The 12,443-nt window shown below is 47.4% G+C and overlaps 1 protein-coding gene across 6 annotated transcripts in view; it reads left to right on the top strand.

Annotated features, from left to right (window-relative positions):
- UBE3C (ubiquitin protein ligase E3C) overlaps positions 1 to 12,443 on the top strand; it is a 111,821-nt gene that overhangs the window by 39,876 nt on the left and 59,502 nt on the right. For 5 of the 6 annotated variants that reach the window (XM_021079033.1, XM_021079032.1, XM_021079036.1 and 2 more), the window contains 2 exons: positions 2,235 to 2,422; positions 9,500 to 9,586. In XM_021079033.1, coding sequence (XP_020934692.1) covers positions 2,235 to 2,422; positions 9,500 to 9,586 — 275 coding nt within the window. The remainder of the gene's footprint in view (positions 1 to 2,234; positions 2,423 to 9,499; positions 9,587 to 12,443) is intronic. The other variant, XM_021079034.1, reaches the window with a different exon arrangement.

The raw sequence follows: 12,443 nt of genomic DNA, 5'->3' as shown, positions 1-12,443 counted from the left end.
TATCTTAGCATAACTGTGCAATCATCACCACTATCTAATTTTAGAACATTTTCATCACGTCACAAAGAAACCCTGTATCCATTAGTCTTTCCTCCCCCCAGCCCCTAAAATAAAAAAAGTGCATTTCTTCTTACCCTGTCTTCTGAACACCTTGTAAAATCTTCTGTCAGTTTTCAAGATGATAAATACTATGGTTTCCTTAAAAATTAATTGTAACCGCATTGTCCCGTGTTAGCTCCATGTCCCCTTCTCCCATTTCTTACCTAGCGTTGTTTGCTCGGTATTTTCAAGGAGCAAAGAGCTTTAGGTCACATGCGCACACGTTGTCTGTCTTACAGAGGTGATGCTTTGCCACTGACTTTTTCTCTTATTCACACAATTGAGGTGGCTTGAGGAATGGCTGTCCTGAGTTTTAAGTACTTTTTCGTTGGTTACGAAATTTCGCTTGATTAATGCCAAGTCTAGTCCCGTGAGGAACACACTCGTGTGTGGCTCGAGCTGTGCAGGGTGGGGCGGCGTGTGGAGGTTCCCAGGCTCGGGGTCCAGTCGGAGCTGCAACTGTCGGCCTACACCACAGCCCCAGCAATGCCAGATCCGAGCCACATCTGCGACCTACTCCACAGGTCATGGCAGTGCCGGATCTTTAACCCACTGAGCAAGGCCAGGGATCGAACTCACAACCTCATGGATACTAGTTGGGTTTGTTACCACTGAACTACAACGGGAACTCCCTAGTATGGTTTTTGTTGTTATGAGGCTGCAGCTGTGGTCGACACTACAGCCATGGCAACACTGCGCATGAGCCACACCATGCTGAGAGTAAACATAACTTTCACATGCACTAGAAAACCAAGAAATTGGCGAGACTTGCTTTATTTTGATAGGTGCTTTATTGTGATCTGGAACCAAACCCTCAGCATCTACAAGGTGTATCTGTACACAGTGTGATGTGTTGTTTTATTTTATTATTTTTTAGGGCTGCTGGTGCAGCATATGGAAGCTCCCAGGCCAGAGGTCCAGTCGGAGCTGCAGTTGCAGGCCCACACCACAGCCGCAGCAGTGCCGGATCCGAACCGTGTCTGACCTACGCCACGGCTCGCAGCAATGCCAGATCTTTAACCCACTGAGTGAGGCCAGGGATCGAACCCGCATCCTCATGGCTACCAGTTGGATTCATTTCCGCTGAGCTGCAGTGGGAACTCTGTGGACGCGGTATAGTTTGTATTCGGGTGAAGATATATGTATGTCTCTCTTGTATTTGGTAGATATTATAAATTCCATAAATTACATTCATCCAGGTTATGACAGTCCAGTCAGCAGGGCTCAGTGTCGTGTATAGCCACATTTTTCTATGTGCACGTCTCTGCACACCTGTACGAAGAAGGTATACGTCTTCGGTTCTCATCCCGAGGTAGACTGCGTAGAGCGTTAGCGCGGATGAGATCAGTGAATCAGATCTTCTGGAGAAGTTAGGATGTGAAATAACAAATATTTTCAAAAAATTCTTTCATCTGTTTTTCTTAAACCATAATGTCTCAGATAATGTAAAATGGAAGTTTATCAGATGATGTTACATTTTCACACGTGTGATTAGTGCAGTGCAGTCTAAAAAGTAGGAAATGAACTTTTCCTAACTTGTAAGGACTGAGAATCTTGTCACATCAGGAGGCCAACGGAGCAGTCACCGTTGTGGTGTCACGTGCTGGGCAGAATTGGTGCCTGCTGTGGGTAATGACTGTGAGTCTCAGGATTTCACGTGACTGTCACGGATGTCTTTGCAGAGATAGCGACTTGCTCCTTGTGAGGTGGATGCTTTTTATTTTTTTTTTAATTTTTATTTATTTATTTTTTTTGTCTTTTTGCTATTTCTTGGGCCGCTCCCGCGGCCTATGGAGGTTCCCAGGCTAGGGGTCAAATTACGGCTGTAGCCGCCGGCCTACACCAGGGCCACAATAACGCGGGATCTGAGCCATGTCTGCGACCTACACCACAGCTCATGGCAACGCCGGATCCTTAACCCACTGAGCAAGGCCAGGAATCGAACCCGCAACCTCATGGTTCCTAGTTGGATTCGTTTCCACTGCGCCACGACGGGAACTCCGTGGATGCTTTTTAGATGAGGCTTCTGGTCCTCTTTTCACCCAAAGGAAAATTAGAGCCTCTCTGTCTGTCGTGCGGAGCCAGATTGTCCTGGCACGTGGCTAACCTCGCCTCCTCTGCCTGCTGTGCTTTAGGAGGGCGGCCGACTCTCCGTCCCGTACATCACCGAGGAGTGCCTGAAAAAGCTGGATACCAAGCAGCAGACCAACACCCTGCTCAACCTGGTCTGGAGGGATTCGGCCAGCGAGGAGGCCTTCACGCTGATGGCGGCCGTCTGCCACACGCTGATGGTGCAGCACCGGGTCATGGTGCCCAAAGCCAGGCGAGTCTCCGCCCGGGCCCTGCTCAGCCGCGCCCCTCACGCGGCCCCGGTCCGCCGGGGCCGTGGAACAGGAGCGTTTGTGGCTTTGCGCTTCTTTGTTTCCAAACCCGGCCCGACGGTCTGGCCCTTTCCCGGCCTGTACCGTGTTCGCAGCCAAAGAGCTCGTTGTCGTCTGTTTCTGGGACGCGGGGAGCTGGGTCCTGGCCACCCCTTTAGAAAGCAGTCCGCCAAGTGCCTGGGTGATGGAACGAATGTCCCACGTATCTTTTTAGGGTTTTTTCGTTGCTCTCTTTCTGCCAGATGGCCCTTGACAGTATAGTCTGGTTCTTGAAAACCATTTGTTTTTCGTAACCTCGAAGGACAAAAGGAAATGTCACCGTTTCAAGTGTGGCCGAGGAATGTGTCGGTGACCTTCAGGTATTTTCTCCCCCCTCCCGTTTTGGGTGATAGTCGAGCAGCGCCTTGAAAACCACACAGAACAGTGTTGGAGCGCAGTGGGGCCGCACGTGGTGGTCCCACCGGGAAGTCGGTCCTGTCTCAGCACAGAACTGGTGGGACCCTCAGGTGGGAGCCTCAGGGGTCCCCGTCGCTTTTTAGCGACGCTGTCTGGTAACAGGAAAAGAGCTGCTGCTTTCGCTAGGAGCGCATTCTTTGAAATGAACTGTAAGCGGGGACCACGCTGGCCACAAGCCTCGGAAAGTAAATGCTAATGCAGCAGCTAATTGGCGCCTGAGCTCAGGGGTGTTTATGACTGAGGAGGAAGTCAGATGTCCCTGCGGCCCTGAGGTGAGGTGATTAGCTCTCTGTGGGCTGATTGCATCGGAGCAGGATGTGAGTTCTGAGGCTCTGGCGGCTCAGCGGGGCCACTCGCTTTGTTGGGGCACAAAGTCCGTTGCTTTGGGCGGTAGTGACTGAGTTTAATGCATCAGTGCCTTGGTCTGGATTTCCTTGCGAGCCGCTTCCAGAAGGTGTTTCACGGTAAAGGAGCTTTATATGGAGCCTCGCTTTTATGAGCACAGCACCTGTTTCCTCTAAGAAAGTACTCCAGGAATTTTATTTATGGTTTAAATATATTAGGCTTTGAGTACTTAGAATGTCTTTCATAGCTCATGAAAGAGCGAATCGGCTTCTTTTAACTGCTGCAGCTTGGAGCTGCTTGGGCTTTTGTAAGGTGCTTCGAGATGATGAGCCGCTCGCGGGCCCAGGCGGGCGCCCACGCCGGGCCCTCTTCTCTTCAGGGTTGGGGTTGCAGCTTTCGTCTCCCTTGAACGTTGATTGTCAGGAGGCATAGAGGAATTTGGAAGCCCCTTCTGCATTGACATGGAAAGATTTCTAAGCTGTATAGGGGGCAGGGGGGGTCAGCCACACCTCAGCATGTGGAAGTTCCTGGCCTGGGGTCACACCCGTGCCACAGGTGCGGCAACGCCGGATCCTAAAGCCGCTGCACCACAAGGGACCTTCATCCAAGATACAGGCTTAAGGGATAAAAGGAAGCCGTAGAGCAGTGCGAATGAAAATCTCTTTGTGTCTCTAAAGGCGACAAGAGTAAGACCGTGTTTTGTATCATCAGCGTTCGTAGGAAATTGGTAGGAGTGATCACTCGTGTGTCTGGTTTTGCTGGTGCTGAGGGAGGAGGAGAGCGTGGGCTTGGCTCATGTGCTTTTAAATGTGGGTTTGAGTTTGGGGTCGTGTGATTTTTTTTTTTTTTTTTTTTTTTTTTTTTGTGGCAACTGCAGCATGCAGATGTTGCCGGACCAGGGAGTGAATCTGGGCCACATTAATTTTACATATTAAGTAATAAATGAACCGCCGGCTCCTCTTATGAGAAAATTTAGAAACCTGTACACATTTTTGAATTTAAAATTCATTTTTCTTTAAGAAAACCTATTCACTCATTTTAAATACAAATGAACATGAACTGGTTTATGGTGAGCGGGGAAAAAATGGCAACCGAGAGAAGGAAACCTAGACGGCGGGGCATTTGAGGAGATGGCTGAGGACAGCCTGCTGCCAAGCGCTCCAGCTGTACCCCGGCCAGCCTAGAATCAGCGGGCAGTGGCCCAGTGTTTAACTGAGCGGAGTTGTGCTGCTGCGGCCCGGCTCTGGCGCCCCCCGCTGCTGTGCGGAGGCCTCCCCCCAGCTCCCGAGCCCCTCTGATCGTTCTGCTCGGAGCTGGGCAGCCTGTTCCCTGCTCCTCCTCCTGGGCCTGCCCTCTCAGTGCCCTCCGTGGCTGCTGCAGTGTTTCCTGACCCTTCGACTGCTTTCTCCTGTTCAGCTGCCTCCTTCTTTATCCCCGTGGGTGCTTCCATTCAGGCAGCCGCCCTGCTTTCTAGAGCTCCAGGCTCCCACTCGGCCGCTTGACCTCCTGCTCCTTGCGCACTGATGGAGCTCAGCATCGTTCCCCAAAACCTGGGGGAGGTCACGCTGGGGTGGCAGTGCCCTGTGGCTGCTTCCCCTTAATTAGAGTGAAGTACCCACCCACTTCCTCGGTCATCCCAGCCACACTGCAGGTGCTCAGTCATCCCGGGTGGCCGGCAGCTGCCATGTGGACGGCACTGCTCGGACGTTTCCATCACCACAGAAGGTTCTGTTGGACGGCGCGGCCCGAAAATCCAGGCTGGGAGTCCTGCCTTTCTCCGCCGTTCCCCGTCTGCATTCGTCAGCACGATAGGTGACTCCTGCATCCTCTGGGTCGTGTGTTGCCACACTGAATTGTCAAAGATACAACCCTCAGTGTTTCATTCTTTTGCTTAGACATCTACCCAGGAACCCTTCCGGTTCAGAAGAAAGTTCACACGCCTTAACTTACTGATGTGTAGCGTGTCCCTTCCTCATCACCGAGTTTTTGTCACTTGTCCCCTCTCTAGCCTGTTTCTAGCCGTAAAAGACGTCCTGCCCCAACCAACCGTGCTGCTTGCACTTCCTTGATCCCACTGGGCTGGTTTTTATGCCCCAGGGCGTTTCATGCCTCTGCTTTTCCCGGGGCTGGTGTCTGCCCAGAACCAGAAGGCGTCTGCCGTTCTTGGCTGTTAGAGTCGTGCGGAGGTGGTCGTCCTTCAGAAGTCTCCTGGGTTGGTGTCCCGAGCTTTCGCTGTAATTACAGCTGCCGGTGAAATTTTCATTTTACGGTGGGTACTTCCTTTTAGACGACTGATTGCAGGAGTTTGGGTTTATACTTAAGGTGGATAGATGAGCATGTTCTTTGGGGCTTGGCTCTTTTGTTGCTTTAGTATCTAAAAACTTTGAAATGGAATTTTTTGTCTTTTTTGGACCGCACCCATGGCATATTGGAGGTTCCCAGGCTAGGGGTCTAGTCGGAGCTACAGCTGCCGGCCTGCACCACAGCCACAGCAACACCAGATCCGAGCCGCATCTGCGACCTACACCACAGCTCATGGCAACACTGGATCCTTAACCCAGTGAGCAAGGCCAGGGATCGAACCTGTGTCCTCATGGATGCTAGTCAGATTTATTTCCACTGGGCCATGCCGGGAACTCCTGAAATGGAGTTTTCGCGGTAGTGTTTTAGGGATCAGAAAGGTTGGTGTTCCAGTTTACCTGTAGTTTTCTTATATGTGCGTCAGATCATAAGCCATCAGAATCATTTTATTGTATCACATGCCTGATTTTTCTACCGAAAACCAGTAAAACAAGCCAGGTTAGCGGTGTGTTGTGTTATTAATCATTGTGATTTAGACAAGTCGTGTGCCCGGGAAGTGATGGTGGATACTCCTTTAGCTCTTGGTTTGTAAATGCATATCTTTAATGATTTGAGATAGAATGACTATGCAGATGACTTCAGTGCAGGAAAAATACTGAGGATGCACCTGTAGAGAAACAGATTTGGTTTTTTTGCCAATGACTTCATGCTTGCTTTTATTATCAGTGATACTTTTGGTGTAAACAGTAGGCACACACAGCTATTGGTTCTTGTTATAATTTGCATTCTGCTATAAAGGTCAGAAAATGGAGATTTTAACATTTCATTCAACACAATGGCTTTATTACGATCTGTTTTGAGATCATGTAGATTATAAACGGAACTGGCAGTAGTTCCTATTAAGAGACATCAGGTGAATAAAGTAGGCCAGCTTTAATCAAGTTTAGGACTTAATTTGTAGTGAGTTTTGAACCTTCTCAGAAACATTTGAGAATGACAAGTCACAGGAGTACAAGTAAGTAAACTTGGAAAAAGCATCACAGGCTGTTCTGAGGTTTTACAGAAGTTTTCTGTAAGAACTGTAAGGGGAGCGACTATCAGGGCAGGCGTCAAAGGTCCAGAGTGCTGCCTTCTCCCGTTTTAATTGAAACCGCAGTAGATGGGTGAGTAGAGGTTGGAATCTGTTCATCTTCAAATTAATTGTCAGGGGAAAGGGAACTGTGTTTAAACTGATGATGGTTTTAGCGCTGGGCTGTTAGTTTTAACACAGCTGTGTGTCTAAGCTTTTCTTCTTCTTCTTTTTTTTTTTTTTTTTGTCTTTTTTGGAGCCACTCCCACGGCATATGGAAGTTCCCAGGCTAGGGGTCGAATCCTAGCTGAAACTGCTGGCCTACGTCACAGCCACAGCCCACAACATGGGATCCAAGGTGTCTGAAACCTATAGCACAGCCCATGGCAGCACCGGATCCTTAACCCACTGTGCAAGGCCAAGGATTGAACTTTTGTCTTCATGGATACTAGTTGGGTTGGTTAACTGCTGAGCTACAGCGGGAACTCCTAAAGCTTATCTTCTAATCTCAGTTCCTAGTTTGTGAAGAAAAAATGTTTTGACAGGTGCACTTAAACTGAAATACATCTTAAAATGTTTGTTATCATTAAGGAAATTTGGAGCTTATTTTTAATTTTGCGTTATCTCAGAGGTGCAATTTGTATATGTATTTAATTTTTTTATTGAAGTATAGTTGATTTACAGTGTGTTAATTTCTGCTGCACAACAGGACAGTTCCGTTTTTATGTATTTCTTTTAATATTGCTCTTGGCAGTGAAGTGACCCTTGGAGCAGGAAAGCACGTGGTCTCCCACCTGCGCTCGCTGGGGCAGGAGTGGGCGGTGCTGCGGGCGGCTGGCTTGTCGTATTTCTCCTGCGTGTGACGCCTTTCCGTTCAGAGGACATCTCTGGGAATACCTTGCTGCCGTGACCTTTAGTGCCTGCGGACGAGCTGCTGTGCGCTGTTGTGTTCTCTTTAATACCTTGGCCAGTCTGTGCAGACGCCTACCCCGGATTTATGCCCTTTACTGCTTAACTCAGAGGGTTGTCTCCTCTAAATAAAGCTTCCTGGATGATTTTAAATATATCCCCGATATATGCTAAAAAACACATCACGTCCTTACCTTTTAGCACTAAAGCCGCAAATAACCTTTGTTAAATGTATAAAAAGTTTTATTCATTTGCCTTATGATCGCATCATGATTGATTTAGGAGCTGTGGTTGTCTCAAAGTTAACTTTGGATGTGTGTAGCCCTGACAGTGGTGTTTCAGAAATGTGTGTACCCCTGCAGAAAGACGGCCGTTACAGTCTTGGGTGAAGAGTTGGGTTATGAGAGGAGGCGCAGTAGGGGAACCCACTTCTCCGGAGGTCTGTTGGCAGAGTACCTGGAGGCTGCATCCGGGGCATTGACTCTTGTTCCCGGGGGTGGGATGAAAGGTTGCTGTGATCTTTGGCCTTTTGTGTTGTTTAGAAAAAAGAGCAAACACACTTGCTTAAAATACGTACTTCAGATTTTTGAGGTGCTGAATTTTATGTTTAAGATGAATTTAAGTAAAAATCTTTGTAAAATGATACTTGATAGTACCTTATTTTAAAAAGAGCTTAATTTCTTAAGTTTCTTAGGAGAAATAAAGCAAGGACATACTACCTTCTAGAATTTCTATGTTGAGAGTTCATGTTTTTTATAGTTTTTTTGTTGTTCTTACTCTCTTTTCCATAGTTTATTTAATTGATCTCCTATGATTTATTGCATTACCATTTTTGAGTATTCTAGTAACTTTAAATTTCTCAGCCTCGTGCATTAGTGTGTTGTTGTTATCGTGTGGGTTTACGTGTGACCAGCAGAACTCACTTTTATAGAATCATCATCCTTTTCGGCTGGAAAAAGACCTTAGAGCTGATGTAGCACAGTCCCCTCTTTTTCCCATAGAAACAGGCTGCTTTTGGCCTGTGTGACATTTGAGGAGCGGTTGGGCTAAACGATCAAATGGATTTTTTCCTAACCCAGGAGTCACAATCCTGGGTAAATGTCACGTATTTTATGCTTTCACTGTTTTTAAATGATCATGCTCTTAATGCCATTTGGATATCTCAGAAGCACCACAGTGAAATAAGATTGAATTTTTAAAAACCGAAACTCCATAATCCCTGCTATATACTCCGAAAATCCTAATCCTGGAGCACGTATCTGATATTTTGATTGAATGCGGGAACGCAAACAGTTAAATTTGAGATGTTTCTATTGAAAAGTGACTTATTTATCTAAACCCTGTTCCTTTCTCTTCCACTGTGGGCATTAAATTTATATGCCCCTTGCAGAGTTCAATCTATTAGAACATTATGCGCAGGAGAATATTCGCAGAAACGACGGTAATGAACTGTATTGTGGAGACACACGGGGCGATGCTTTCACTTAGATCACCCATCACCCTTACTGGGAGGGGTCTGAGAGACCCCGGTGGCAGCCCTGACCTTGAGGAGGCAGAGGTGCTGGCCCTCAGGCGCCTTGGGGGCTGCGACTCGGGCTCCAGCAAACCTGACAACCTGGAGGTAGGACGAAGCCTCACAGGTCTCCCACTGCGGAAATCCGCTGATTCACAAAATGCGTGCAATCAGTCCCGGCCCCTCTGGGGCTGGATCTCGTCGCACTGCCCAGGGCGGGCTTAGGCCCAAAGCCGTGGACACAGCGACGTCCAGCAAAGCTCCTAGTTGTAGGAAGCAGGCTCTTTGTGGTGGTAACACAGATACTTTCAGATTGGCGTTTGAAAGCTTTTTCAGTTCGGTGCGTCTTCAGTTCAGAGCTTTTTTCTTTTGGGAATACGTTGAATGAATATTTGCTAACTCTTATTTTACCCCATTCCTTTTTAGGCTGCTCTACAGTTTAGCCTTCAATGCCAGGTTTCTGAGGCATCTTTGGTTTCTCATATCTTCTATGACAACACGGATGATCACAGGGTATGTTGTTACACAGACTTGTAAATTGAACTTAAGGACACGGAAAGTGGCAGTCTAATCAAAAGCACTGTATACAGGTATTTTTAAGTAATACTTCTATTTAGCTTATGTCGCATAAGAACAAAAATTCTAGATAGTTTTAATTTTACAAAATGAAAAAATTGTCATTTTAAAGTTTGTTGTGTGTATATATTAAGAGTATGGGTTTATATGAGAGTCATTTTGTTTTAAAAATCCTAGTCCTCTTTGGAAAACCAGAAACTTGACATTTCTTTGCTCCATGTGCCTCTCAGTTTTCTGTGCTTTTGATGGTGAAACTATAGATTTGAAGCAAATGTGAAACCATTATGAACGTTAAAACATAAAAATATTATAGAAGTTGGTTTTTAAAACCATTTTGTTGAAATAAGTTGGTTTTTTATTTTGAGTCATGATGGAACTTGAAGGCTAAAATCTCTGATACACCTCATTTCACTGAATGTGTCATTTGTAGAGAATTTAACATGCAAAAATCTTATATGGTGAACGGGCTTTTTAGCCCAAGCTGGACCCCTCTGTCGGAGACCCGAGCTCACCCTTCTGTCCGTGGAAGGAAGCGTGTGCCTCCGTCTCTCGGGGACCAGCCTCCGAAGTGCTGTTGCACGTGTGCTGTCCGTGCCCTGAGTGGACACCGGCACCACGTTGCCCGCGGGCCGTGCGCCAGCCTGTCCCCGAAGGAGGGCACCTTTCAGTCTGAGGGCGAGCATCTGGAAGGAAGACTGTTTCCTTTAAAAAAAAAAAAAAAAAAAAAAAAGCCTTTATTCTTTTGTGACCAAGAAATCAAGAGGCTTACTGGTGGTGAGTTTGGGGCATCCGCAGTTTAAATAGGGCCCCATCTCCAGGCTTTCTTGGTCCGTGACCCGCTGTGTGAGTTGGGTGCTCTGGACCTGGAGCCTGTGGGTGTGGTGTGTGGAGAGAAAGGCGGTGCCCTGGGGGACAGGAGTGCCCGTAACTGCAATGGCTGAGTGTCCTCGGCACTCCTGGGAGTTACCTTCCTGTCTTTTTCATCTGGTTTTTTTTTTTTTTTTTTTTTTTTTTTTTTGGTCTTTTTGCCTTTTCTAGGGCCGCACCTGTGGCATATGGAGGTTCCCAGGCTAGGGGTCGAATCGGAGCTGTAGCCACCGGCCTACGCCAGAGCCACAGCAACATGGGATCCGAGCCACATCTGCGACCTACACCATAGCTCACGGCAACACCGGAACCTTAACCCACTGAGCAAGGGCAGGGATCAAACGTGCAACCTCATGGTTCCTAGTCGGATTCGTTAACCACTGCGCCACGACGGGAACTCCTTTTTCATCTGATTTTAATGCATCTTAAGTAACTGAAGGGAATTTGGGGGTTTAGTTTTTTCGTTTTTGGAGGCATTCGCCATGTGGACGTTCCCAGGCCGGGGAGTTTGAATCCCAGCTGCAGCTGTGACCTGCACCACGGCTGCGGTTATACCCGACCCATAGTTCCACAGTGGGAACTCCCTGAAGGGAGGGGGTTTTTTGTATTTTATTTTATTTTTAAAAATTTTTTATTCGGATTGATTTGTACTGTGCTGTCAATTTCTGTTGTACAGCAGAGTGACCTAGTCGTACGTGTGTGTACGTTGTCTTTCTCTCGTTGTCCTCCGTCATGTTCCATCACAAGTGACAGCTACACACTTGCCTGTGCTCTGTGGCAGGGCCTCACTGCCCGTCCACTCCAGACGCCAGCGTCTGCATCTACCAACCCCAGACGCCCAGTCCATCCCCCCTCTCCCGGCAAACACAGGCCTGTCCTGTGTGTCCATGGTGTTTGCGGTTTTGTAGCTAGAGCATTGGTGCCCTGTCTTAGGCTCCACTATGTGTGATGATTCTCTCTGACTTGGGAAGGGAGTTTTTCACGACAGCACTGCAGCCGACGAAACTCCTAAAGGCTAAATGGTTTATTTGTCTAACCACCAGTAGCAGAAGTACAGACGTGAGAGAAACCCGGAATAACTTAACATCTAGAAAGTTTTCTTCATGTCCTTTACTTTTCAAGTTAAAATGTGAGGTTTGTCTGTGTGCGCTTGTGTGTTTCAGCCTCTTATGACGGTGCCAGCCTTGGTGTTGCTGAATGACAGGTTCCTTTAGGGCAAAAGGATACTGGGGGGATCACTGGGACAGGAAGTTACCATTGGCCTACACGTGTCTCAGCTCAGCGGCCACAGTCCTGTCCCAGCTGCCTGCCGGACTGCTTATTCGTTTATGGCCTTTGTCTCCTGGTGAAGAAGCGGGTCGTGCTGTGTGAAGAGAGAGTATCGAGTCTACTGAAGTATTAGTAATACATTGGTAACAGTAGACAGCCTTTTAAAAACTCATTTTTTTTGCTTTTCTTTTTTTTTTTTTTGCTTTTTAGGGCCACGCCTGCACCATATGGAGGTTCCCAGGCTAGGGGTCAAATTAGAGCTACAGCCGCCGGCCTACACCACAGCCACAGCCGCACAGGATCCGAGCCGCTTCTGCAACCTACACCACAGCTCACGGCAACGCCGGATCCTTAACCCACGGAGCAAGGCCAGGGATGGAACCCACATCCTCATGGATACTAGTCACTTAGCTACAGTGGAAACTGCCCTAAAAACTCATTTCTTAAAAGAGCATTTGAGAATGCATTGCTTTTTACTTATTTTATTAAAATAAAGCTCCTCAAGAACTTACAGTGTATTAACACATTCCTAATGTGTATATCTCATCACACGTATTATCAGATAAACTTAGGATGAGATGCCTGGTTTTTCTGTAAATGGCATTAGGTTTAACTTGAAAATCTTTTCACAGCAGGACTTGTAGAGCAGGGGCGCATC

This window comes from Sus scrofa, chromosome 18 (genome assembly GCF_000003025.6).
Source record: "Sus scrofa isolate TJ Tabasco breed Duroc chromosome 18, Sscrofa11.1, whole genome shotgun sequence".
Classification (NCBI taxonomy): domain Eukaryota; kingdom Metazoa; phylum Chordata; class Mammalia; order Artiodactyla; family Suidae; genus Sus; species Sus scrofa.
This window is presented reverse-complemented; position numbering and strand designations above follow the sequence as displayed.